Source organism: Ictidomys tridecemlineatus, chromosome 15 (genome assembly GCF_052094955.1).
Source record: "Ictidomys tridecemlineatus isolate mIctTri1 chromosome 15, mIctTri1.hap1, whole genome shotgun sequence".
Classification (NCBI taxonomy): Eukaryota; Metazoa; Chordata; class Mammalia; order Rodentia; family Sciuridae; genus Ictidomys; species Ictidomys tridecemlineatus.
Window position 1 is genome coordinate 5,189,603 of NC_135491.1, and position 26,784 is coordinate 5,216,386.

The following is a 26,784-nucleotide window of genomic DNA, read 5'->3' on the forward strand; positions in this document are numbered from 1 at the left end:
GGTGTGGACATTCTTTATTTCTCCCCTCGACTGCGTATGTCACAATTTTGTCCCCTTGCGACATGGAGACGGTGAGCTCAGATGGAGAACTGCAGAGGAAGGCCAGGGGCTGCCCTGAGAGAGAGCAGGGGTGGCCACGGGGAGCAGGACAAGTGGTTTTCCCTGGGTGCTGTGTGGCCTGTCCTGGAGGACACTCATTTGGCCCTAATACATGGAGTTGTTTATTTTATTTATTTTTAAAAATTTTTTTAGCTGTAGATGGACACACAATATCCTTATTTATTTTTAGGTAGTGATGAGGATCACACCCACTGCCTCACACACGCAAGGCAAATGCTTTACCACTGGGCTACAGCCCCAGCCCCACGTGGAGCTGTCCTTTTGAACACCCAGAGCCTGGGTGACCCCAGTGTGGCCCACTGGTGCCTGAGGACTTAGTGTCTCTCCCCAAGGTGGTGACTTCTTGGGGACAGTGTCCAGGTCTGCTGTGCAGAGAGGGTGTCACACTGTGTGGCTGCTGAGGGAAGGAGGAGAGGGGACCTGCTCACCCCAGTGGCCTCCCTCGTCTCCTGACCCCACAATTGTCAATGGCCCCAGGGGTCACTCAGGGCTCTGGTTAGAGGAAGCCCATTGAGTGACATTGCAGAAAAGTCTCCCAAGAGGAAAGATGTCAACAGGGAGGGAGGGACAGGGTGACACAGGGAGGGTCCCTGTCCTCTCTGTCCTCAGGGCTGCAGGCTGGACATGGTGGTGGGGGCCGGTCTCCAAGGGCAGAGGCCGCCCTGGCAGAGGCTGGCTGAAGCTCCTCCTCTAGGAGGCCACCGTCCCCTCCTGTCCCCTTCCCGTGGGCCTCCTCCTGTGGGCTCTTAGTTCCTCAGAGAGGAGCTCTGGGGGCAGACTTCCCCTGCGGCCCTGCAGCCCGGGCCGACATGCTGCTGCTGCTGCTGCTGCTGCTGCTGCTGCTGCTGCGGGGCTGTGGGCGGGTGGAGGGCCAGGGGCGTTATGCCCAGCCAGGTTATGCCCTGAAGGTGCCCAGGGAGGTGACAGTGCAGGAGGGCCTGTGTGTCCATGTGCCCTGCCAATTCTCCTACCCCTGGAGCAGCTGGACTAACAGGGACCTAGCTCATGGCTACTGGTTCCGGCTACGGGACACAATGATGGATGCTCCAGTGGCCACCAACGACCCTCACAGGAAGGTGCGGGAGGAGACCCAGGGCCGGTTCCACCTCCTTGAGGATCCAAGAACCCACACCTGCTCCCTGAGCATCAGAGATGCCAGGAAGACGGACGCAGGGTCCTACTACTTTCGAGTGGAGAGAGGACACTTGATTCACAGTTACAAGGATCAGAGTGTGTCAGTGCATGTGACAGGTAAGGCTCCAGGTCAAGGCAGCCTCAGGGAGGTCACAGGACAGGGCTGGGTGGGACCCTGCCTGGGGGAGCTGGGGTCAGGCATTGGGGGCTCAGGGAACAGCTGGGTCAGAGCCTGAGCTTCTCTCAGGGCCCCACCTCCCCCCTCCCTCCTGACCCTGCCTGTCCCCCTCTGCTCACCAGCCCTGACCCACACCCCTGATGTCCTCGTCCCTGGGACCCTGGAGTCTGGCCGTCCCAGCAACCTGACCTGCTCTGTGCCCTGGGCCTGTGATCAGGGGACACCCCCCACCTTCTCCTGGGAAGGGCCCTCTGTGTCCTCCCTGGACCCCAACATCACCCACTCCTCGGTGCTCACCCTCACCCCGCGGCCCCAGGACCATGGCACCAACCTAACCTGCCAGGTGACCCTGCCTGGGGCCCATGTGACCAGGACAAAGACCGTCCACCTGAACGTCTCATGTGAGAGCTGGCCTGGGACACCTGGGGCTCTGATGGGGCTGGTCCCTGAGGGAGAGGGAGAGGGGCCAGACCCTGGCCACTGGGTGCTGGGTCCTGAAATCATGTGGGGGCTGGGCCAGGAGGATGCAGCCTCCACCCCTCCCCACCATGAGGCTCCTGGGACAGAGGCTGATGTCCCCAGCCTCCCACTGACAGCTCTGCGTGTCTCCCTGCCCCAGACTCTCCACAGAACCTGAGTGTAACTGTGTCCCGAGGAGCTGGCCCAGGTAGGGAGGGGCCTCGCTGGGGCTGGGGGCAGGGCCTCTTCAGCTCAGGGCAGGGCTGGGTCCCCTCACCCTGGTGACAGAGCCCCTTATTGGGGAACCCATTGACCCCTCCCCACCTAAGCCCCACATGTGCCTTGAGCTCCTGTCCCCACCCTCCCAGGCTCCCTGGACTCAAGCACCTGCCCCTCACCCCACAGGGACAGGGTGACACTCTCACAGCAGAACTGGGCTCCCAGGCCCCCTCCCAGCCTCCTCCTGGCCCTGCCTCCAGCCTCCTCTTCTTATTCCCCAACAGCTTTGCTCTAAGTGCTTGTGGGAGGAGGCACAGTCCAGGGCACACACAGAGCAGTCTGTCCCCAGAGCCGAAGTCCCTCCCAGAAGTGACCAGTGTCCATGCAGGCTGTGCTGAGCCTTGGACTGTGCACCTGAGGACTGAGAGGTCACTGCGTGTCAGTAGCACTCAGGGTCCTCGTTCTTGGTGGTGAGGGTGTCCCACTGCCCACATGGACCCCGTTCTGTGGGCGTCCTCTGCCAACCAGCACTGAGTCCATTCAGCCCACAGGAGTGTGCAGTGGATGGTCCTGAGCCTCCGTCCACAGCTGGGTGTGCACGTCAGTGAGCTCAGCTCCTGGGCACAGAATACAGCTGAGCCACATGTTCTGGTTCAAGAGCTTGAGTCAATGTAGCTGAAGGAGGTACAGGAAAACACATCCGTCACAGGAACATCAACTTGGCCATGTTCCTGGGCACAGGTCAAGGGTGTGTTTTCCTGTGCTTCATTCAGTCCATGAGTGTGGGTGCTCCCCTCTCTGGACTCCAGGGTTCTCTTCCTTTGCTCTCTTAGTCACTCTGACCCTCTGTCTCTTTCTCCACAGCATCCACAACCCTGGAGAATGGCTCATCTCTTTCTGTCTTGGAGGGTCAATCTCTGCGTCTGCTCTGTGTTGTCGACAGCCGTCCCCCTGCCAGGCTGAGCTGGTCCTGGGGGATCCTGACTCTGTGTCCCTCGCAGACCATGGACCCTGGGGTGCTGGAGCTGTCTGCAGAGCACCTCAGGGGTGGAGGGGAATTCACCTGCCATGCGCAGAACCCTCTGGGCTCCCAGCACATCTCCCTGAGCCTGTCACCGCAGAGTGAGTGTCCTGGGTCAGCTCACCTGACCCCAGCCCAGGAAGGACCTGCAGGTGCCAGGCCTCTGAGCAAATGCCCACGTGCCCAGCAGGGGGCATGAGGGTCCTCTGCTCAGCCTCAAGTCAGCTGAGAGGCTGGACGGTGCTTGGGGTCCTGCTGCTGGGCAGTCAGGGCCTGGGGGAGGCCTGGGCTGATGGCCCCACACTAGGGATGGAGGAGGCCTGGAGGAGCCATGTCCATGGCCTCAGGTGGAGGAGGGACCTGGGTTGTGGATTAGCAGGTGATTCTGGACTCATCCACTTTTCTGCAGGGAGGAGGTCAGGGCCCATGGCCCAGGTGGTCCTGGTGGCCATCGGGGAGGTGGCTGTCAAGATCCTGCTCCTCGGCCTCTGCCTCATCTTGCTCAGGTCAGCGCTGCCCAGGGGTGGAGAGGAGGTGTGGGCAGGGCAGGCACCTGGCACTGAATCCCAGAGTCCCAGCGCTGGGGACCCAAAGGAGTGAAGGTTGCTCGGGCCAGGCAGGGGCTGAGGGAGTGCTGCCTGGGCCATGGGCCATCGCTGTCTGTCCCCAGTTCTGGCCCAATGTGGGGGGAAGTGGGTCTCATCAAAGAGGTCTTCAGGCCAGGCCTCCTCAGCCTCCCTCAGTCACCTCCAGCCCCTGACAGGGCACAGGGCAGGGACCACTGCCCACTGCACCAAGCTGCCCCCCTGAAGGCCCTGGTCTCTTCCCTCAGAGTGAGGTCCCCCAGGAAGAGGGCAGCTAGGCCAGCAATGGGCGAGGAGCTTGGAAACCCTGTCACCAGGTAGTCCCAGGTCAGTGACGCAGCGTCTCAGCCTCCCACATCCCCAGGGACCCCTCTCTGGTCAAGGCCCCAGGTTGGCCACCTCCCCATGGCCACAGGTGAGCTGCCTGTCCCCATCCTGAAGCCCCCCTTCCTGCTGGGTCCCATATGGATAGTGGCTCAGGGCCCTTCTCTACAGCAGAGCCAGGAGGGTCCCCACCTCGACCTTGCTGAACCTCCCTGGCACCGCAGTCACCACCTGGCCTTTCTTTCCTCCTAAGCCTGGCCTCCCTGATGTCTGTCCCCCTACCCCTGGACACTCCTGGTCCTCGTCCCCCTTGCTCCCTGGATTGGCCTCAGCTCCTGCCATCTGTCCCCAGCACCAGCGTCCAGCATCTGCCCACTTCCTCCACAGCATGAACAGCTGCATGTCCCCTCCATGGACAGTGACAGGGAACAGGGGAGCCTGGAGGAGAGGGCCTCCCAGGGTCGTGCTGTGGACTCTCCCCCAGAGCCGTCCTCTCCCTCCTCTGCAGACCCCCACACCCTCAGGGCCAGGCTGCTGGGGTCCGAGACTTGGCAGGTGCAGATCCTGCTCCCGACACACAGCTCCGCCCCCTCCTGTCTCTGCAGGATTTGGTCACCTCCAGGCCTTGGTGTTGCCTGGCCTACGACTCCCAGAATGCAACAGTCCTCGGGGAGCCTGAGGCTGGGGGATTCCCTCCAACCCTGTGGTCCAGGCTTCCACTGGGCCTGAGGCTCCAAGGGCACTGCTGGGCGTCTCTTCTGCGCCTGCGCCAGGGTGCGAGAGGACCGTGGTGTGGATGAGGCAGAGGGCTGTCGCTGGTGGATCGCCTGGAGGGGAAATGGCTTTGTCCTGATTTCCTGGTTTTGTGGTCACTATAGGCTACAGGAATTATAGAACATATGGTTTGCACCCTTCGAGGTGGGTGATAACGCAGCCTAATTCCCTCTTAACATGGGGAGCCATCGCGTCACTAAGGCATGAAAAGTTAACTTCAGCTTTACTATGAATCACTGCGATTTCTGAACTTGCTTGGAATGCCTGCCTGTGCCTTGACCTCACCCACGCCTGGCTTTCCCCCACCAGATAGCAGCCCTCTCTGAGACTTTAGTGACGCCTCATAACTCTTGGCCTTCCCTGGCCAGATTAGGACCCTCTCTGAAGCTCTAATGGCGCCTTATGAATTCTGATGCTGGAATCCAATTTACTCCCTAAGTGCTCAACCTTTACCTACTGCCTGCCTCTGTCTTATGCTTGTCAAAATCCTGATATCTGTAAGTTCTGCAGACACCCCCTTTTTGTAACTTTCTGTGCTGTAAAGCTGCGCTCCTCAGAGCTGCGGGCTGTCTTCTGTTCCCACGATTTTCAGGAGACAGCCCTGGCTGGTCGGAATTACGGGCTTGCTTTAATTTGATGTCAATTGCAATTGGTGGCCTTTCTTTGCATCGTGGTTTAATAGTGGGGTTGTGGGGAGGGAGTGAAGTAAAGATGGGTCTTGTACAGGGCAGAACGCACATGCGCAGGGCAGAGTCTCAGAGGATGGGGACACAGTGGGTCTGTGCTGGCCCTGGGGGTGGTAGTGGTGCGTGTGCACAGGGAGTGTGGGAGAGAGCTGCGATGGTGGGTGCAGTTGAGGTCCATGGTGGGTGCACTTGAGGTCCTCCGTGCAGACCTCGGGCAGTGAGACGACTACCCTCTGCTTTACCATGGACCTGGGGTGGAGCTCAGGGTGGAGGACGTGTGTGAGACAGGTCTTTATGGGATCCCAAGATGCTGGAGACCCAAAACTGAGGGGCCCAAAGGCTTCCCTGGCCCCCCTTTCTGGAATCTCCGTCAGAACCTGAGTCTTCCCTCAGAGTTCCCGATGGATGAGTGTCTCTCCCTGTGAGGACCCTGGCAGGGCTCCCCAGTGCCATCACGATAAAGCCACCTTCCTCAGACTGTACTGCAGCCCTGCCCACCTTGCACCTCATCATGCCTTGCTCTCTGTAGGGTCACTGAAGCAACTGATGCCTGGTAGAGGGGACAGTGGTCTGGCCCGTCCCTGCCAGGTCTCCGTCTTTCTGTGTCCCTGGGGACTTTGGTCCATGCAGTGTCATCCTACATTTCTGAGGGTGGCCCTGCACTGGCCCTGAGGGAGGAACTTGGGGATGCAAAAAAGTAAAGGTATAGTGAGTCTCAAAGAGAAGCGTCCATGAGCCACTGGAATGCCAAACAAGCCCTCCTGAGCCACCAACTCAGGTCCTCAGCCCCTGCCCTGTCTCAAAGATGGACTCGAGGGCAATGCACAAGGGCCAGAGAAACAGCCCTGCTCCCCCCTAGTCCAGGCCCTAACTACTGTCCCAGTGTGAATGTGGACACCCCAGACCAAGGTGTTGCTGTTTCCCCCTGGAGATGGCCCACGCTCTCCCTTGAATGTGAATTCTTTTCTTTATTCCTGAAGCTTCTCACCCTCAAGATGGCCTGCAATCTGTCTTGAACGTGTGTCTGCTGTCATTAATAAATCAGGGCCTCTGACTGGTCCTCCACCCAGCAGCTTCAGGACCCTACTCCTTTCCCCAACCTCGAGAGTCGTCCTGGGGGGACTCCTTCCCTTGTCCTTCAAATGACTGGAGCATCCGTTGGATCATGGCCTGTGAGAGGCCTTATGCTGTAGGACCTGACTCAGCTGCACTCTGATTTCAGACCCAGAGAAACCATGAGATTTGAAGGATGTGTAAGATCCACTGAGTCTTGTGGCATTTGTTTGGCAGAGTAGATAATAAGGTAGTCATAGTGTGAGCACTGATGATTTTGAGCTTTTTCCACGTGCAGAACAATGCTTGGGACACCCCCAGGAGTCTTCTTAGTCTTTAGGATTGTGGCCAAGTTCCCCTGTCATTGGAAGTTGTCCCTAGTGGCCCCAGGAGGATCCTTTACTCTTGACTCGAGGTCCACAGTAGTTAAGTGTCTGTGACAGGGGTCTAGTGCATGGGCCCCAGACTTGTGAAGGCCCTGGCTAGCTCGGGTTTTGTTATGGGGAGTGGGAGTGGGGAGAAGATGGGAGGGTCCTGAACCCAAAGGGGGAGTTGGGGGGCCACAGATGGTTCACTCCTAATCTTATCCTCCCTGAGGATCCAGAGTTAGAGCGCTGAGGCCCCGAGACTGGCCACTGTGAAGATTATAGCCTGATTCCTCCTCATGGTCAGGTCACTGCCCTCCCCTCATCCTGACCCACACACCATCCATGTGCTGTGGTCCCCAGAGTGTGGCCACCCCAGGAGTCGACCTGCAGCATGCCAGAGCCCTCAGAGGGTGACCTCCTCCATTCCCATGGATGTCAGTCTCTCTTATATCCTGCCCCCAAGGAGTCCATGTGGCCCAGTGTCCATCCCTCTGCAACCTTGGAGTCCTTGGATCTCCGTTAGGTGAAATCCCCAGAGTCAGTGTGGCCAGGAGAACTGTCTTATCCCACATTGCTTCTCTGTGCAGAGGAAACGGGATGGCGGGTGTTGCTGGTGGTCAGAGCTCTGGGTGACTTGTGTCTGGATTCTGGTAACTATTGGGGAGCTGGTGGCACACCAGTCACCAGTTCCTTCCTCAGATCCATGCTTCTTGAGTCCACGTCGGCCCTCCTGCACCAGAACTTTCTTCTCTAGACGCCTCACAGAGACTGGCTAATGGCATATTCTGGTGAGAGGGCAGTGGTAGGGCTTGGCATGCCACCAAACTAAGAGCAGAGTTGGGACTGTCACTAAGTGAGGGACGGTGCCCAGTATGTAGAGAGGCCAACGCTGGGCACCAGTGTATGCAAAAGAACTTTATTGCATGAAGGCAGATGAGGAGGGGAGGAGGAGAGCTCAAAGCTCCCCATCTGGCCAGTCGAGGGATTTAAATGATCTAGTGGATGGGGAAATAGGCCAGTTGTAACCTGGAGTCTGGGTGGCAGAGCCCACGTCTAGTGGCTGGTCCAGGTGCGACTATGGGTGTGCTACAGCTGAGGGAGTTCCAGTCTCTCTCATCAGGTCTGGGCTTCGGCTGTTGGTGGCCCCCCAGATTTTAATCTAGGGCTGCGAGGCCCTGCTCCTGGGAGACTTTGGTCCTCTGGTGCCATCAAGGTAACTTTAGGCCGTCCTAGGTGCTAGGCCTCCACCTGAGGAAGCCTGAACAGTGTCTCTGAGCACGGACGTTGGCACTTTATGGCTCCGTACCAGGACTTCTGGGGACTGAGGACAGAGATGGGACAGCTCCTCTCATCCTCCAGCTGCTGCCCACTCCTTCCTGGGAAGCCCTGTCCGGAGGCTCTTGTCCACCTCTGGCCTTGTCCTGCTCCTCCCCCCGGGAGCCTCCTCTGAGTCTCCACACCTGCGCGGCCTCCCTTCTCCCTTGTGGCCCCCGGTGGCTCTCCCTCCTTCTGTCCTGTCCCGTCTGCAGGGAGCCGCAGAGGAGCTCCTTTTCCCTGTTGGTGACGGAGCTGCCACCACTCCCCAGTGACGTCCCTAGGAGTCCCTGGGGTCTCTCTCACCCATCACACCCCATGACTCGAGTCTTGCGAATGTCTCTTCCTGAAAGTGACTCACTTCCTCTGCCACATCCCCGTGGCCTCCACTCCTGGTGGGTTGTATTCACTTCCTCCTCTTCTCAGCTTCACGCTGATCTCCTCAGCCCCGTCTCCCCTCTCTCCCACATGGGTCTTCCATATCGTCCCCTCGGGGTTCTTTAAGAAGGGCCCCGTCCCTCCCTTGCTCTCACCCTATGCAAGTCTTTAGCTGACACTTGAGCCCTGCTCAGCCTAGTTCCCTCCTCTTCCTTCAGTGTCACCGTGCCTGGGTACCTCTGGGGTCATCAGTAAGTTCTCTGCCTTGCATGTCCCATTTGTGAACACTGTCTTGTGCAGCCTGGCCCTGGAGGGGACAAACCCTTAACAGCCCCTCTCCTTTATCTGCCTGTGCCCACCCAGGCATCCAGTCCTCACTGCCCGTTTCCAGGGCAAGTCTTGGCCCAATATTCGATGCTGGATGAAGGTGTTTTTATCTAGTTTCCACAGCAAGGATGGTGCTGGATACATCCTCCCAATAAGTGCTTTTGTAATTTAGAAAAATGGCGCTACTGTTTACATGAACTTCTCATCTCAGGTCTTTGCTCTGACCGCAGCATTTTCCTATCTGCCGCAGTCTTGGCTGGGCACTAGATCACGAGCCACTCACACGGGCCTCTAAACACGTTCTGGGGAAATCCCAGTTCTGCCCGCACAATTCATGTCCCAAAAACTTTCTCAATTCCAGGAGAACTCAGCGGGAACTCAGGCAGCAGGAACCCCCTATTCCCAGCAGCAATAACCTTAAACCTGGAACTTCCCTAAAAACACATTGTCTTAAACCGGGAACACCCTAAACCCAAGGAGAGGGATACTTCCTCAAACCTGCAGGATACACCTTAAACCTGGATCCACCCTCGTCCTTGAGCAGGGTCACCTTTCTCAAACACACATGCAAGGTCACAGTGGATTTCCAAGGCAAGTACATTTAACATGGGGTACGCTGGCAAGGAAATTTCGATGTGACATTCCTACTTGGCAGTGGCCCTCAGCATCTCCCCTCTTCTGATTAATTAAACAAGAAGCAATGTGGCTTAAGGACCGTGCCTGGTAGGTTGTCCAATTAAACATATGGTTCTTACCCGTCATGGAAAAACTGACCTTTAGGCGCCAGCCTCCTGTCTTAGGTTGGTACCACTGCAATCAGATCAACCCGCCACTGACTACCGGTCCAGCATTCAGCCATACTTGTGGATAGGCCTATGCACCAGTGGGGGGGTGAGGTTCTTGCCTCACCTCTGTTGGCCCCCAAATTTAGCCTTGGTGCCAGTGGGGGGGTGAGGTTCTTTGCCTCACCTCTGTTGGCCCCCAAATTTTAGACCATCACTAGTAGAAGGGAGGAGGATACAGAAATGCCACGACACCAAGCCAATTGATGGCTCCTTTGGAAAAATTGCATCACTGGTGACACCATCAGCAAAGATATGCCAGCAGTACCACATTTCGCTGCACCAGAGAATAGTTCACAATGCATACAACTGATGTATAGTCCAGGCAAGTTCTGCAAGCAATTCAAAGCGGAAGAGTCTATCAATATGTCCATTTCTTCCCAAAGTAAATCGAGTCCTTGATTGAGCATTACTTGTTTAGTTATATTCATTGATGCACCAGTTTACTGTGATAGCTATCATAGAAGCTGTAGTTTGGTTTTATCTTAGTCTTCACTGGCACTGGGATGGAGATGGGAATTCTGGCAATGATGCTAAAGAGACATTATCCTGAACAGAATTATTAAATATAATGAGAAGGAAAGGTGAAAGTAAACAAACAGATCTGTTAACCTCCTTTAAAAACAATCCTTAACAGATGTTTACCTAATTTAAATTAGTAAACAGATCTGTTAACCACCTTTAAAAACAATCCTTAACAGCTGTTTACCTAATTTAAATTAAACCATTTAAATCACGTGAATAAAAAAATTCGGATCCATTTTTTCATGAGCGCTCCTCATATATGAAATATGGACATATACACATACAGACATACAACACAAAACAGAAGTGTGCACACATAACATACAACACATAAGACAATAGTAATGGCCTTGTAGCTTTACCTAGGTGAAATCTCCACTGCAATGTTTAAAAACTCCACAGTCAAAAAATAAAACTGATCAGAAAAACATTAACCTAGGTTTGTATGAGCTCAAAAAATAAAATAGAACTTTATGATGTGGGAAAAATGCAATAATAAAATAGATATTGAAAAAAGCACCATGGTTAATCACTGTCGCAGATGTAAGAATAGCTAAGCTGGAGCTCTGGATCAGCTGTTATGGGATTTGAGTCAAATTATCTTCTTTTTGGTCTGTAGAAATTGCTTTAGTTAGTGTCTCTGGAATCCAAATCGGCTGCTGTTCTCCCCGTGGAAACAAACAGAACCCCGACTCCAGACAAATCACTGTGTCAGGACCTTTAGAATTAGAATATCCTTCCAAAGTACCTTAGGCTTATGTACATTTTTTGGATACATATGTCTTTCCACAGCACTAAGTCCTGATGAATCCAAATTTAGAAAGTTTAGAGTAAAAAAGGGTTATTTTAAGTTTATCTTTGGGGGATGTATACCCCTTTAAGATCCTTTTAAATGTAAGTCTTTCAAAAGCATTCTGCCTTAGTTTTTAGAATTACTTTAGTCCTTTTAATTTTTTGATGTGGTTTTAAACTAATTTCCTTCTATTTTAATGTTTTCTAAATTGGCTCTTGTCTATAAATTTTAACACCCTCATCTCAGACTTCTAATTTCTGCACCACCAGAAATTAAAGTTGATGGGCTTTTTGAAAAAAATTACTAATAATCTCCTTGTTCTTTTATTTTATCCAATATTTTACTGTAGACTTCTCTCTTGTACCTTTTTCTATCTTAAATGTCTGTATCTAATAGTTGTCTTAGCCTTTTGTATTTTTTATCTGAAATAACTTTACTTGACATTTTCAACCATTTTCTATCTTATTTCTATCTTCTAGTTTTCTTCTAAGGTTTTTATATTTACCCTTAGTTGCTATTTTCTCTCCTAGTTTTCTTTTGTTTCCTATTTTGTGGGTTTAAAATTCTTGTCTTTCTACATCTTTTTTATCTTCCTATATCTTGTTTATCTTTCTACATCTTCTCTCTCTCTTTTTTTTATCTTTCTGTACTTCTGTTTTTAAAGTTTTCCATTTCAAATTTTTAATTTTCTTTACCTAAATATCTTTTATCCTATTATCTTCCCATTTTCATGAGTTTTCTTTCCTCATCATGAAGGCATCTTAACCACCTTTAATTTAACCTTTTAAAGCCTTTTGTAACATACTTAGACATTTTACAACTTTTTACTTTACCACACAAAGATTATCTCATCTCCTTCTTTTTGGTTTAATGAGTAAAGCAATCTTTTTTCCGCCATGAAGGTATCTCGACCACCTTCAATTTAACCCTTTAAAGCCTTCAATTATCATTTATACTGTACTTTTAAATGTACTTTTTCACCACCTACAGCTTCACTCTTTTAAACGAGGCTTAGATTCTGTTTAAATCACTTAAATGTTAGTTTACATGGCTGCCCTTCAACCAAAGGCTCTTTTTTACTCCATTAAGAAGCTTTGTCTCAATCTGCCATGTACAAATACCTTTTTTTCTTTCTTCCTTTCTCAAGCTTTTAAAGTAAGTCTAGTTTCCTCAAAATCTTTTAAAATGACATTTTACAACTTTTTACTTTACCACACAGAGATTATCTCATCTAGAAACATTTATTTAACCTTTAACCTTTTATATTAAAATATATTTCCACATCTTGAATCTTTTTATCTCTTTTCTAGCTATTAACCCTTTTTATAAATTCACATTCTGAAACAACCCTTATAAAATTTCTGATTTAGACAAATTACTCCACTTTAATAAGATGAAATACTTTCATGTTTTTTAAGGTACTATTATACTGTAATTGAAACCCAACTGAAACTTCTTATACTCTTTGTATATAAATTACACATGATAGAATCTTAACTCTTAGTAAACTTGTTTCAGCAAAGACACAGACCAAAGCAATATTAAACCTTTTTTCTATTTACCAATTTATGAAAACACACATAAATATATTTAAATATATTGCCTTATGGAACTTAATAAGTAAAGAGTACTTGATTTTATATTTAGTGGTTGATATTTTAACACTTTAGCTTTGTAAATTAATCAGATGTCTGTAAAAACCAAGATCTTAGACAAGTATAGTAAACGGAACTAGCCATCTCTTTCTTGTTGAAGAAAAATCCTTCTACAGGATACCATGATGGTCCAATTGATAGACTTAATAACTTGTCTTTAAAAAGCCATGGGCTACATATTTGTATAGTATCAACATATGCCTTAGCTGTTCTTGGTCTTACTGGGGTGCCTCCTTCCTCTAACAATTTCTCTTCCTCGGAGGTGAATAAATTCAAACCTTGAGTCAACCATTTTTCCCAGTTTGCCTGACAAAGTTCTAGGAACAGGCAACTTGAAATAAAAACAAAATAAATCAAAACAAGAACACATTGTTTTTTGAAATGGTCACCCATTTTTTTTGCTCTCATTCAGGAGCGAGCAAATTCACTTACCCCCAAGCTGCAGACGTCCCCGTTTGGGCCACCAAAATGCCGCAGTCTTGGCTGGGCACTAGATCATGAGCCACTCACACCGGCCTCTAAACACGTTCTGGGGAAATCCCAGTTCTGCCCACACAATTCATGTCCCAAAAACTTTCTCAATTCCAGGAGAACTCAGCGGGAACTCAGGCAGCAGGAACCCCCTATTCCCAGCAGCAATAAACTTAAACCTGGAACTTCCCTAAAAACACATTGTCTTAAACCGGGAACGTCCTAAACCCAAGGAGAGGGATACTTCCTCAAACCTGCAGGATACACCTTAAACCTGGATCCACCCTCGTCCTTGAGCAGGGTCACCTTTCTCAAACACACATGCAAGGTCACAGTGGATTTCCAAGGCAAGTCCATTTAACATGGGGTACGCTGGCAAGGAAATTTCGATGCTACATTCCTACTTGGCAGTGGCCCTCAGCACCTGCCTGCCTTTCTGTCTTTAGTGACAGTTTCAGTGCCCCCTGTCCTGCCAGATGGTGAGTATATAACAGGGCTCAGGTATTTGGTGGCTCTCAGGGTGACTTGGTTGGTTTTACTGGTAAGAACAAGCTCAGAGAAACTTCTGGCTCAGTGAGATCCCCAGGAAACAAAGCAGACCAGCTGGAGAACCTAGTGGTTTCTGGGAAGCAGGATGAGCCTGCTCCGAGTCCTGGGGAGACATTGTCTCATCCCCAGGGGTGCTCCCCGCAGGCACAGCCTGAGAATGTGGGTAGAGAAGTCAGTGCCCCGGGTTCTGGGTGACCCACCAAGAGGAGCCCAACACAGAGACTCCTGGGGGACCACCCTCCCCAGCAGTTGCCCCCCTCGTCTTTAAGGTGTGGGCGAGCTCCGAGGTCTTCCTTTCCCAGGAAGGACTCCAGACTGTCACGATGATCCACGTGTCAGCACCTAAATCTGGAGCATTTAGCTTTTCCCAGAGGAGAACATAGTAAGGGGAACCCCACACTCAGACCCACAGCTCTGTGTTTTCTCCGAGGAGGTTCAGAAAGGAGGTGACGGGAAGGCAGTGACACTGGAGGAAAGTCAGTCCTCTTTGGCACAAATCCATTGTCCTAACCTTTAGCAGAAACCCACTTTGGTCACTTTCCCCAGCTCTTCCCTGGGCCTCTGGGGACGTGGGCTCCAGGAAGGTGGCGTTCTGGTGTCTTTTCTGCTCAGGTGGGAGATGGGCTGATGGATGCTGTTGAGGAGAAAATGATGGGGGGGTACTGACAAGGTCTAATGGAGGTTTGAGGTGCGCTGATATCTGTTCTAGAAAGTCCTCCCGTTGCCAAGTGAGAAGGACCTGGAAAATGACGTGCAGAAGTCCTGAGGTCATCGCCCGTTACTAAGGAGTTGGTGGGGACATGAATTCCCAGCCTCCCGTGAGAGGTCAGTGGTGTGCCGCACGCTTCTTCAAAACCAGGAGGACACGAGGAAAGCTGGATAATCACCAAGAAAGAGAACATAGAAGACACAGACCACATCTCCAAGAGGCTCCAGATGACAGAAGAAATGCCCAGATGTGAAGACAGAAGTGCACCAGGATGACCAGGGCCGCTGGCTCTGGGGAGCAGGACCGGCTCTGATGGTGTCCTAGACTGTACCTGTAGGAGGGCTGTCACAGAGCACAGCCGACACTCAGGAAAGGGGGAGTCACCTGGTCTCTCCTGGATCCCCTGAAACTGTTGAATTAGCATAAACTGCACCAGCAAAGTCTGGTGAGAAGCACCTTTTAAAGAACCCTGCTGGAAGACCGTCCTAAGGACAGTGACCCCACTTCTTGGTATTATGATGATCAGTCTCTGGAATAGACGGCCCCTCACCCATGAGTCCTTGTCACTCAGTTGTCCCCCTCTGTGCCCATGGCCCATCTCCCTGAATCCTTCTCTCTTCAGGTTTGGGATTTTCAACCTGAGGCCCCATGGGGATTCCTGGAGACGCAGTGTTCCTAAAGGAGCAGGGACAACAGGAGAGTCCACGATGGACCAGGAAGGGGACGGCAGCTTTCCAGATCCCAGCCCATGGACGAGGTCTGCATGTTCCCAGATCCTTCCTGTCAGACAGGCCAGACCTTCCCGCCCACTCTCCTGGCCTGAGCTGGGTCCCCTCCCGTGGGCCCTGACTCTTCTGCAGGGCTGGGTGGGTTTTAAGCCCAGGCCCCACCAACGCTGCTCAGCACCGTGGACAGCACTGCCCATGGCCTGGGCTCCCCAGGTCCCTGTCTTGGGAGGACAGTTTCACTGTGTGCTGAGCCACCTCCATGGGCCTCCAGACAGACGGGGTCAGGGTCAGGTTGGAAGGAGAAGGTTGACCCCAGGTCAGAAAGAGCAGGGCGCTGGCAGCCATCTCCAGGTCTCGCTCTGTACCTGGGAAGGTGACATCAGGCACCACGCACGCTGTGTTCTGGGGCCGGTGAGTGGAGGAACTGTCCAGCTGGACGTCTCCTAGGAGTGGGGCCAGGGCTCCAGGACCCTGAGAGCAACGGGGACCCCAGGGAGAGTTCAGGTTAGGGACACTGAGGGCCTGGTTCCTGGGGACAGATGTAGGAGAGGGAGCCCAGACTCCACCTTCTGTGCTGACTCTGGCTGTAGACGGAGGGGGGCAGCATCCGTGGCCGCACCCCACCCTGAGCAGGAACTTGCATCTCGTCCCAGACCTGCTCTCCCGGCACCACCGCCTTCAGTGACGTTCCAAGTAAGAAGGAAAGGGTGGGTCTCCGCCACCCCATGGCAGGGCCAGAGCCCCAGCTCACGTGGGGAAGGCTGGGGTCAGAGATGGGAAGTCCTTGTTCCCCTGCAGGCAGGTTCCTGTCCCACGTCACCTTGACCAGCCCGTGACCAACTCAGGAGCTCTGCTGAAGTCCTCTCAGGTGTCACACGCTGAGCTTGGGGGAGCCTGCGGGGGAGCCTGGGGGGGCTGCAGGGCAGGGACCTCAGCACCCAGTGCTCTGAGGAGAGATGCTGGTGGGAATCCCAGGGGACAGTCCTCTGCCACCTGAACGTTCCCTTGGTAACACTGTACTGTCCTTACCCCACCCTGAGGCTCTGTTGCATTCTAGATTTGTTGTCCCCCATAAATCTGTGGCTTTAATGGTCTGCCTCTGTGTCACCTACAGTGGGCACAGCCACCCCAGGATTCTCAGGTTACAGATGTGAATGGGGTCATGGGACATCAGGGGACAGGAATCCCGTCCATGACAATACCTGGTAACACGCAACCCTGCTCCTACTTGCTTTGTATCTCTATGTCATCTGCTGTGGCTGGAATGTGTCCCCCAAAGTCCACATGGGGAAATGTGGTCCCCAAAGCCACAGGAGGAGGGGCCTTTGGGAGTTGAGTAGGATTAGATGAGCTCATGGGGTGGGGACCCCTGATGGCATTTGTGACTTTGTCAGAAGAGACCTGGGCTGGCGTGCTTGCCCCACCCCACCCTGTGGTGCCCTCTGCCAGGTTATGACACAGCAGGGAGCCCCCCAGGGGAGAAGTTGGGGCTCCACGCTCTTCATGTGGAGCCTCCAGAGCCATGAGGCAAATGAACTTCTGCTCTTTATAAATCACCAGACTCAGCTACTTCATTATAGCATCAGAGAAGAGCCTGACTCTGCAGTGTCTGCCTGTCTCTCTCCCCCGCCTCCTCCTCTCTCTCTCTCTCTCTCTCTCTCTCTCTCTCTCTCTCTCTCTCTCTCCCTCCCTCCCTCCCTCTCTCTCTCTCTCTTTCCCCCCCACCTCATACACACACACACACACACACACACACACACACACACACACACACACACACCTAGGCACTGTACATTCCTAGTTCTGAGATGGGCCTTACCCTGCCCTCTTTCCTGGGAGGATGGGGCACCTGTGAATAGGACCCTAGAGGTCAGGTCAGAGGTCCTAGGTCACTGTCTTGGCATAAGGGACGACATTTTCCCTGGTTGTTCTCATGTTGCTGTCCATTTCAGTCTCGGCCACTTGGGTCCACCTGGGCCACCAGTGCTTGCCCCAGCACTCAGTGATCCCTCTCCCAGTGGCTGTCACCAGGACCCTCCCTCTGGCCTGGATGTAAGGAGCCATTGTGTCCCACCAGTGAGATGACCAACAGATCCTGGTGACCTGTGACCCATCCCTGTAATAGCCCAGGCTTCCTGACCCTCCCAGCCCTGTGGCTGCTTCTCCTTCCGCCTGGTCCTGGGTCCACTTTAGCCTGGAGCATGTAGAGCAGAGGATTCTGGGAATGCAGTTCTGGCCTGGCCAGGCTGACCGAGTGGAGACCTCCAGAGGGTCTTCACACAGGGATCCTCGTGGCCAGCTAAGAGCAGTCCTCTCAGATCAGTGAGCAACAAGAGCAGCCCAGTGCAGGCCCTCCTTCTCCCTCAGCTGTGCCCCGTGGCCTGCTGTTCCAGGCAGGTACTGCTGCCCATCAGCCCCAGGACTCAGTGGATTGTACGTCCCCTGCTGTGGGTGGGCGGGACCCCAGCTGGGCACTGTGGCTGGTGGTTGGCCCTGGGCTCTCTCAGGCAGCTGCACTGAGATGGTGGCCTCTGTCAGGGTGGGACATGTGACATCTTGGTGCTCGTCCACGTGGGTCTCTGTCCAGCAGAGGCCCAGGATGCCCAGGTGCCCAGGGATCCATGGGTGGGGTGGAGGCTGCCTGACCTCCTCAGTCTCTGAACTTCTCAGCCTCCACGTTCTATGGCCAGAGCAGCCCTGGGCTCCAGTCACCCCCAGAGGAGGGGCTGTGGGAAGGGGATAACCCTCTAGTGACCGAGGAACCCCTTGTCCTGTGGGTGGGGTCTGGGTTGTGTCTGGAGACTGTTTCCCACAGCGGCTCACCCACCTGCACACCAGCTGCCCCGTCCCCCTGCCAAGGACAATCCCCCTCTCAGTCAGGGGTGTAGGGAGGTGAAATGGGGACAGAGCCAGCAGCCTGGTGTGGCCCATAGGGCATTCCTGAGGGTGGACAGGACCGAAGCCGAGATCTGTCCCCTCCTGAGTGCCCCCTTCCAGGTGGACCTGGGCTCTCCCTGGCGCACCTGACGTGCTGACCCCTGACTGCAGACTCTTGGTCAGGCTCCTGCACAGAGCTGTCGCATCTCCTGGGTCAGAACCCACTCTCATGGCACCACGGACAGCACCCCAAGGCCTCCCATCCCCAGGCCAGAGCCAGCCCTGAGCAGAGGCAGCGCCCACTCTGAGCAGCGCCCTTTCCCTGCTGGGCAGAGCGGGAGTGGACACAGACGGAGCACAGACTCACTGCTGGCTGAGGACCTCAGCAGAGGGGGCTTCAGAGGTGTGGGGAACTCAGCCAGGAATGGCCTTTGTCTCAGCGTCCCCTGGGTCACCCATGTCCCTCAGGTCTGCCCGACGTCCCCACCATGTCCCTCTGCCTGTGTCCCCTGAGAGTTCACCTTCCTCTCCAGAAGAGCAAGATCCCCCCACCCCCAGCTGGGCCTGCTCATCTCAGCCACCTGCCTGTGGCACTGGCATTGTCTGGGGACTTGTGTGTCCCCAACCAGACGTTGCTGTCCCTCAAGGAAACCACTGGACCTGTCCTCTTCCCCCCTCAGCTGCAGACCTCAGGGCCCAGTGTGAATGGGCACCACCTGGCTGTGGCATGAATGCAGCTTCTCCTTGTCCCCTGGACAGACTGGACAGTCCTTCCCTCCCCATCTGACGGGACTTCTCCTCCCCAGCCCCGTCAGCCCTGGTGGACAACGTTTGATGAGGTGCTGCCCCAGACAAGAGGCAAGAGGGGACCCACCTGCCTTCTGAGTCCTTGGGCTGTGGGGGGAGGCCATCACCTGGGGCTTGTGCACAGCAGAGATCTGCTCCTCACAGTTCTGGACGCCCACAGCCCAGGGGCTGGCAGACCCCATGTCTGGGGAGGCCAGTGTCCTCCTCCACCCTGCCTCCTCCTTGTGTCCTCCTGTGGCAGAGGGGCAAAGGAGCTCCCTTGGGTCCCTTCTGTAAGGGACACTAATCTCATCCATCAGGGCTCTGCCCCCAGGACCAATCACTTCCCAAAGTCCCCACCTCCTGTGACCCTCCCCTTAGCAGTTAGGATGTCACCATGTGGATTTTGGAGGGACACAGCATTCAGCCCACAGCACTCACCACTCTGACCTGGGTGTCTTCTTCTAAATTGGGGAAGTGGAACAAGAGGGCTTCTCCAGCTCTCTCACAAGTTCCTCTCTTACATGTGGATTCTCTGTGGCTTCCCCAGGTCTCTCCTTCCTGTTCTTCTGTTTTTCTTTGCAAATTGGAGACTATGGAAAACAGAGGGTCCTGAGCAGCCCTTCTGACCAATGGGCTCTGCAGTTGCTCCTGCTGGGAGGGTGTCTCGGCAGCGGGGGGCCTAGGAGGGCTGCAGGTGGGACTGCAGCTGGCAATGCAGGGGGTGGTGAGGGGGGGCTGCGTGTGGAACCCCACCCCTCCCCCAGCCGTCACAGTGCACGGCCCCACCCCAGGTTTGGGAGCTGGTTCTGGGGAAACCATGGAATGGACAGGTCCATGGGGCTGAGTGGACGAACACAGCCCAACTTTCTCTGTGCACAGAGTCTCAGAGGAAGCCATGGTGTTGGAGGGGGTGAGCTCAGATGGAGAACTGCAGAGGAGGCCAGGGCTGCCCGAGGGGAGCAGGGGTGGCCACGGGGAGCAGGACAATGGTGGCCCTGGGTGCTCTGGTGGCCTGTCCTGAAGGACACTCCTTTGGTCCTCAATCACGGAGCTGTTGTTTTGGGGGCACATTTACCCACATGACACATCTTTCCACCTCCCCCAGAAAAAGATTTCAAGGAAAACCCACACGAGTCACAGGGCTCCCCCTCCCAGGACCCCCAGGACCTGCCCCAGCTGCAAATCACTCTACTCAGGCGCATGCTGCTGCTCACACGGAATCCTGGCCACCCCAGGGTGGACGTCCACACTGGCATTTCGTGCTCTGTGCCTTCTGTTCCTGGGACTCCTGGGGCAGAGCCAACCAGCTCTGGAGGCCCCAGGTCCACATGCTCTGGAGTAACCCGCAGCAGAGAGCATGGCGGTGAGGGAGTCCGTCCTGGTGGCTGGTGATTGAGGGGACGTTTTGCATCTTTTAAAATCTGCCTCTTCCCTTCCCACTGTCTTCCTGGCCAGTCCCACCTCATGAGGCCTCAGCCTGGGTCTCTGTCCCTCAGGCCACCTGCCAGTTGGGTCCCTCTGGGTCCTTGGTGTTTTACCATAGAGAACTCAGCCCTGTGTCTCCTTTGCACAGTCCCCAGGGGCCAAAGTCCAGCCAGGGCGGGAGCAGCCCTCCACGCTGCCCAGTAGACCCCACCGTGGCCCAGGTGCCTGAGGACTTAGTATCTGTCCCCTTGGCAGTGACTTCTTGAGGTCAATGTCCAGGTCTGCTGTGCAGAGAGGGTGTCACACTGTGTGGCTGCTGAGGGAGGGAGGAGAGGGGACCTGCTCAGCCCAGTGGCCTCCCTCGTCTCCTGACCCTACAATCGTCAATGGCCCTAGAGTCACTCAGGGCTCTGGTTAGAGGAAGCCCATTGAGTGACATTGCAGAAAAGTCTCCCAAGAGGAAAGACGTCAACAGGGAGGGAGGAGACAGGGTGACACAGGGAGGGTCCCTGTCCTCTCTGTCCTCAGGGCTGCAGGCTGGACGTGGTGGTGGGGGCTGGTCTCCAAGGGCAGAGGCCGCCCTGGCAGAGGCTGGCTGAAGCTCCTCCTCTAGGAGGCCACCGTCCCCTCCTGTCCCCTTCCCGTGGGCCTCCTCCTGTGGGCTCTTAGTTCCTCAGAGAGGAGCTCTGGGAGCAGACTTCCCCTGCGGCCCTGCAGCCCCGGCCGACATGCTGCTGCTGCTGCTGCTGCTGTTGCTGCCCCTGCTGCAGGGCTTTGGGCGGTTGGAGGGCCAGGGGGGTTATGCCCAGCCAGATTACACCCTGAAGTTGGAGAAGAAGAAGGTGACAGTGCAGGAGGGCCTGTGTGTCCATGTGCCCTGCCAATTCTCCTACCCCTGGAGCAGCTGGACTAACTGGAACCCAGTTCATGGCTACTGGTTCCGGCTACGGGACAAGGACACGGATGCTCCAGTGGCCACCAACAACCCTGACAGGAAGGTGCAGGAGGAGACCCAGGGCCGGTTCCACCTCCTTGGGGACCCAAGAACCGACAACTGCTCCCTGAGCATCAGAGACACCAGGAAGACGGACGCGGGGTCCTACTACTTTCGGGTGGAGAGAGGACGCTTGAAATTCAGTTACAAAGATCACAGTGTGTCAGTGCGTGTGACAGGTAAGGCTCCAGGACAAGGCAGCCTCAGGGAGGTCACGGGGCAGAGCTGGGTGGGACCCTGCCCTGGGGGAGTTGGGGTCAGGCATTGGGGGCTCAGGGAGCAGCTGGGTCAGAGCCTGAGCTTCTCTCAGGGCCCCACCTCCCCCCTCCCTCCTGAACCTGCCTGTCCCCCTCTGCTCACCAGCCCTGACCCCTGACATCCTCGTCCCTGGGACCCTGGAGTCTGGCCGTCCCAGCAACCTGACCTGCTCTGTGCCCTGGGCCTGTGAGCAGGGGACGCCCCCCACCTTCTCCTGGGAAGGGCCCTCTGTGTCCTCCCTGGGCCCCAACGTCACCCACTCCTCAGTGCTCACCCTCACCCCGCGGCCCCAGGACCATGGCACCAACCTCACCTGCCAGGTGACCCTGCCTGGGGCCCGTGTGACCAGGACAAAGACCGTCCACCTGAACATCTCATGTGAGAGCTGGGCTGGGACACCTGGGGCTCTGATGGGGCTGGTCCCTGAGGGAGAGGGAGAGGGGTCAGACCCTGGCCACTGGGTGCTGGGTCCTGAAATCATGTGGGGGGGGGCCAGGAGGATGCAGCCTCCACCCCTCCCCACCATGAGGCTCCTGGGACAGAGGCTGATGTCCCCAGCCTCCCACTGACAGCTCTGCGTGTCTCCCTGCCCCAGACTCTCCACAGAACCTGAGTGTAACTGTGTCCCCAGGAGCTGGCCCAGGTAGGGAGGGGCCTCGCTGGGGCTGGGGGCAGGGCCTCTTCAGCTCAGGGCAGGGCTGGGTCCCCTCACCTGGTGACAGAGCCCCTTATTGGGGAACCCATTGACCCCTCCCCACCTAAGCCCCACATGTGCCTTGAGCTCCTGTCCCCACCCTCCCAGGCTCCCTGGACTCAAGCACCTGCCCCTCACCCCCACAGGGACAGGGTGACACTCTCACAGCAGAACTGGGCTCCCAGGCCGCCTCCCAGCCTCTTCCTGGACCCGCCTCCAGCCTCCTCTTCTTATTCCCCAACAGCTTTGCTCTAAGTGCTTGTGGGAGGAGGCACATTCCAGGGCACACACACAGGGCAGTCTGTCCCCAGAGCCTAGGTCCCTCCCTGACGTGGCCAGTGTCCATGCAGGATGCGCTGAGCTTTGGATTGTGCACCTGGGGACTGAAAGGTCACTGCATGTCAGTAGCACTCAGGGTCCTCGTTCTCGGTGGTGAGGGTGTCCCACTGCCCACATGGACCCCGTTCTGTGGGCGTCCTCTGCCAACCAGCACTGAGTCCATTCAGCCCACAGGAGTGTGCAGTGGATGGTCCTGAGCCTCCGTCCACAGCTGGGTGTGCACGTCAGTGAGCTCAGCTCCTGAGCACAGAATACAGCTGAGCCACATGTTCTGGTTCAAGAGCTTGAGTCAATGTAGCTGAAGGAGGTGCAGGAAAACACATCCGTCACAGGAACATCAACTTGGCCATGTTCCTGGGCACAGGTCAAGGGTGTGTTTTCCTGTGCTTCATTCAGTCCATGAGTGTTGGGGGTCCCCTCTCTGGACTCCAGGGTTCTCTTTCCTTTGTTCTTTGTCACTCTGACCCTCTATCTCTTTCTCCACAGAATCCACAACCCTGGGGAATGGCTCATCTCTTTCCATCCTGGAGGGTCAATCTCTGCGTCTGCTCTGTGTCGTCGACAGCCATCCCCCTGCCAGGCTGAGCTGGTCCTGGGGGAACCTGACTCTGTGTCCCTCGCAGACCATGGACCCTGGGGTGCTGGAGCTGTCTGCAGAGTACCTCAGGGGTGGAGGGGAATTCACCTGCCATGCGCAGAACCCTCTGGGCTCCCAGCACATCTCCCTGAGCCTGTCACCACAGAGTGAGTGTCACAGTGGGCTGGAGAAGGGCAGGAGGAGGGGACAGCACCTGCCCCACACCAGTCCCTACAGCCACCTCCTTGGCTTGAGGGGGAAGCTCATCTCTGTCCTGCCCTCAGCTGGGGCCTGGGACCCAGAGCCTCGCTGTCCTCTCCCTGCAGGGCCAAGGGGTGGGTGGTGGATCTTGGAGGCCAGGTGGGCCTTAGACAGGTGTCTGGGCAGCAGGGCCCTTGCTTTGTGGGCCAGGGCTCCTGAGGCATTTGCCTTGGGCACCACATTTAGGATGAAGCCAGAAGCCAGAAGCCAAGAGTAAAAGCAAACAAAACCCCCGTGAGAACAGAACCAGCCCAGACACTGAGCGAAAATAGTATCACGATGCAGTAATCAAAAAAGTAAAAATGGATGAAAAAATTCTATGATGAACAAAATACCAAATTTTAATAACCACATGCCCCCTCCCCATCCTAGTTCTCCTGGTCTGGGAGAGGGACCAGGAAGCTCAGTCCAGGGTCCTGCAGGGAGCATCAGGGAGGGAGGAGGGATCCTGGGAGCTGAGTGGGCAAAGCGATTCCCTCTGGTCGCCCACAGGCAAAGCGGGGCCTCTATCTGGAGTGACGCGGGGGGCCCTCTGGGGCGCTGGAGCTACCTCCCTGCTCTTCCTGTCCTGCACCCTCCTCCTCCTCGGGTGAGCATTGGCGGGCACCGGGGAGGCCGGGCAGCACCCTGGAGAGGAGGAGGGCGAACCGGGCCCGGCCCTGAGCTGGAGGGACCTGGGTGGCCGAGGGCTTGAAGCCAGGGCCCCTGAGGTCCAGGTGGGCTCTGGGGGAGCCAGCCACGCAAGCCCGCATCCCAGTAAGGGGCTCCCGGGCTGTCCCCACTCTCGGAGGCCAGAGCCTGGAGCCTGCCTTCCCAGTAGGAGCCTCCAGGACAGGACCGTCCTCTCCCACGTGGCCGCCCTCCTGGGCTCAGCAAGAGGCAGGGGTGGGGCGGCCGTCTGCCCTCTGCCCGCCCTGGCCCCACTGAGGCTCCTTGGTGTCCCCATTCAGAGCGCGCTCCTACAGGAAGAGGTCCGCCAGGCCAGCGGCGGGCTCGGGGGATACCAACACTGTCCAGGGCCCAGCCTCTCAGGTGAGTGACATGGCGCACCCCACACCTCCCAGAGATGTCCCCAGGACTGCTCTGCTGAGGGTGGCTCAGCTGCTCTCCCCTCTTCCCCGGGACAGCCGGCTGTCCAGCTGGATGCCCACACCGTGGGCTGCTGACAGCGCCCTCCTCCCTGCTTTCTCCCTGGCCAGGCCCAGGGACCCCCCTCTGTTCTGCTGTCCTCCTGTTAAGCCATTGTGTCACATCATGGCTCCTCAGAGCAGCGAGCACCAGCCCCCGCACTCCCTGACCCCTTCATGGTTAGGGGCTGGGATCTCTTCCCTGGACCTGTTCTCCTCCCGCCTCTGTCTCCCCTTCCACCTGGTGCCATCTTCCAGGCGCCCAGTGTCCACTTCCTCTGCACTTGAACACCTGTCTGCAGGGCCAGACGGTAGACCCTTGGCTGCTGACCCCCTGTCCCTGTTGTGGCTACTCAGCTCTGCTACTGTGCATGAGGCTCTGCTGTGTCACAGGGTCTGTGCAAATGGTGACCATGGCCCTGTGCAAGGCTGACCCACAGGGAAAGTGAGCTCCTCAGCCCCTGGTGGCCCCCCACCTCCCATCAGGTCAGGAGCCTGGGGGAGCCAGGAGCCACTTGCCTTCAGTGAAAATTTAAGGGGTGCCAAGAAAACCTCAAGATGGAGACAAATAGTGTTCTAATGAGCTGACAAAACTAGGTAAGGTAACGTTAGCTAAGGTGACTTAGGGTTGTCATTCAGTCCAGAGACATGGTGCAGCGTGGCCGCATTCCCCTGAACAGAAGGGAAGCAAAGAGTAGGTTGTAAACACCGTCCCGTGTTCATCTCTAGCAGAGCCAGGAGGCACAATGACCTCAGGGCTGGTGGGGACATCAGATCCTCAACTTAGGAAAAGGCTGTGCTACATATTAATGAAACGTGACCATTTCAGTTATTTTAAAGTCCTCTAAAAAACTAACCATTAAAAATGTCACTAAAACATACAGAGTGTTCCTCCAGTTGGCTCAGCTGACACTTTCACTAATGCTGGGTTTATTTTGTTTTCCATGAATTTTGGCATGAATTTTGATTTTTCAAAGTTTTCATTAAAATATTTATCTCAATTTCTGACATTTTTCTCCCCCTTTTTAATTTTTCTCTCCTGGTGAGTGCCCAGCTCGCTCTCCTGGCCCCGTCCTCCCCACAGCCTGCTCCCGCCCCCCACACTGGGCTTCTCTGCAGAGGGCTGTCACTGTGGTCCCCAGAACAGAACAAGGTCATTGGTGCCTCTGGGCCTGGGCCTGCCTGTTCCTCCCTCTCAGAGGCTCTTTGCAGTCCCACTATTCATTCCCGTCACCCTCCCTGCTCCAGGACCTGTCACTCTTCTCCTTTGTGTTTTGTATCTAGAGCCTGCTTTGGAGAGTTTGGGCAGCAAGTAGCCTGCTCTGGAATTCCTTAACCCTCATGAAATGTCCCTGAGACCTACCAGGGACCAGCTGTGTAGGGGCCAGGGACCCATCTATGAGACACAGCAGCAAACCTGAGGCTCGGAGCTTCTCTTCTAGACAGAGGGATGCAGCAAGCCACCAAGCAAACAGATGGTGGTGCATGGGCACAAGGAGAGAGACTTACTCTGGGGAGGAAGGGTGCAGGACTGGGAGGGGCTGAGAGGTTCTGTTTTTTAGATCTGTCCTCAATGGTGAAAAACCATGCAGCGTGGGTTTGACCATCTTAGCCGTGTTGAAGTTAGAGCTGGGCAGCAGATCCTCGGAGCACTTCATCTCCATCCATGAGCACAACCCGCTGCCCTCCTGCCCCCCCCCCCCCGCCAAACCCCCTCCTACTCTCTGTCTCTGTGCCTTTGCCTCCTCTGGGGCCTCACTGAGGTGGACGTGTCCAGGATTTGCCCTTTTGTGACTGGCTTATGTCATGCACACGTCCTCTAGGTTTGTCTGTGTTGTAGCATGTGACAGAAGGTCTTTCCTTTAAGGGTTAAAAATATCCACCACATTTTCTTTGCCCATTTATCTGTTGATGGGATTCTGGTTGCTTCTATTTGTTGGCTACTGTGAATAATGCACAGCTGTGTGAGCATCCTTTCAAGATTCTGTTTTCTATTCTTCTGGATATGTGCCCACAACTAGGATTTCTGGATTGTATAGTGTTCTATTTTTAATTTTCAAGGAACTGCCTGTTTCTGCAAAAGTTACACCATCTTACATTTACCAGAAGCATAAGATGTTCCCATTTCTCAACATCCTTGGCAACACTGTTTTTTTTTGTTGTTGTTGTTGTGGTTGTTTAATTTCCTATTATTTTCTAAATACTGCCCATCTAATGCATGTGAGGTGACAG

The 26,784-nt window shown here is 55.0% G+C and overlaps 2 protein-coding genes across 2 annotated transcripts in view; both read left to right on the top strand.

Annotated features, from left to right (window-relative positions):
- The first annotated feature begins 766 nt into the window (after positions 1-766).
- On the top strand, positions 767-6,571 carry LOC144370695 (sialic acid-binding Ig-like lectin 13). The gene is made up of 6 exons (XM_078031499.1): positions 767-1,371; positions 1,555-1,833; positions 2,052-2,099; positions 2,975-3,232; positions 3,541-3,637; positions 3,964-6,571. The coding sequence occupies exons 1-6, from the start codon at positions 930-932 to the stop codon at positions 4,034-4,036; spliced, it is 1,197 nt and encodes a 398-aa protein (XP_077887625.1). The 5' UTR covers positions 767-929; the 3' UTR covers positions 4,037-6,571.
- A 14,260-nt stretch (positions 6,572-20,831) lies between these two features.
- LOC144370694 (sialic acid-binding Ig-like lectin 12) overlaps positions 20,832-26,784 on the top strand; it is a 45,820-nt gene continuing 39,867 nt past the window's right edge. The window contains exon 1 of the mRNA XM_078031498.1: positions 20,832-21,480. Coding sequence (XP_077887624.1) covers positions 21,031-21,480 — 450 coding nt within the window. The 5' untranslated portion in view covers positions 20,832-21,030. The remainder of the gene's footprint in view (positions 21,481-26,784) is intronic.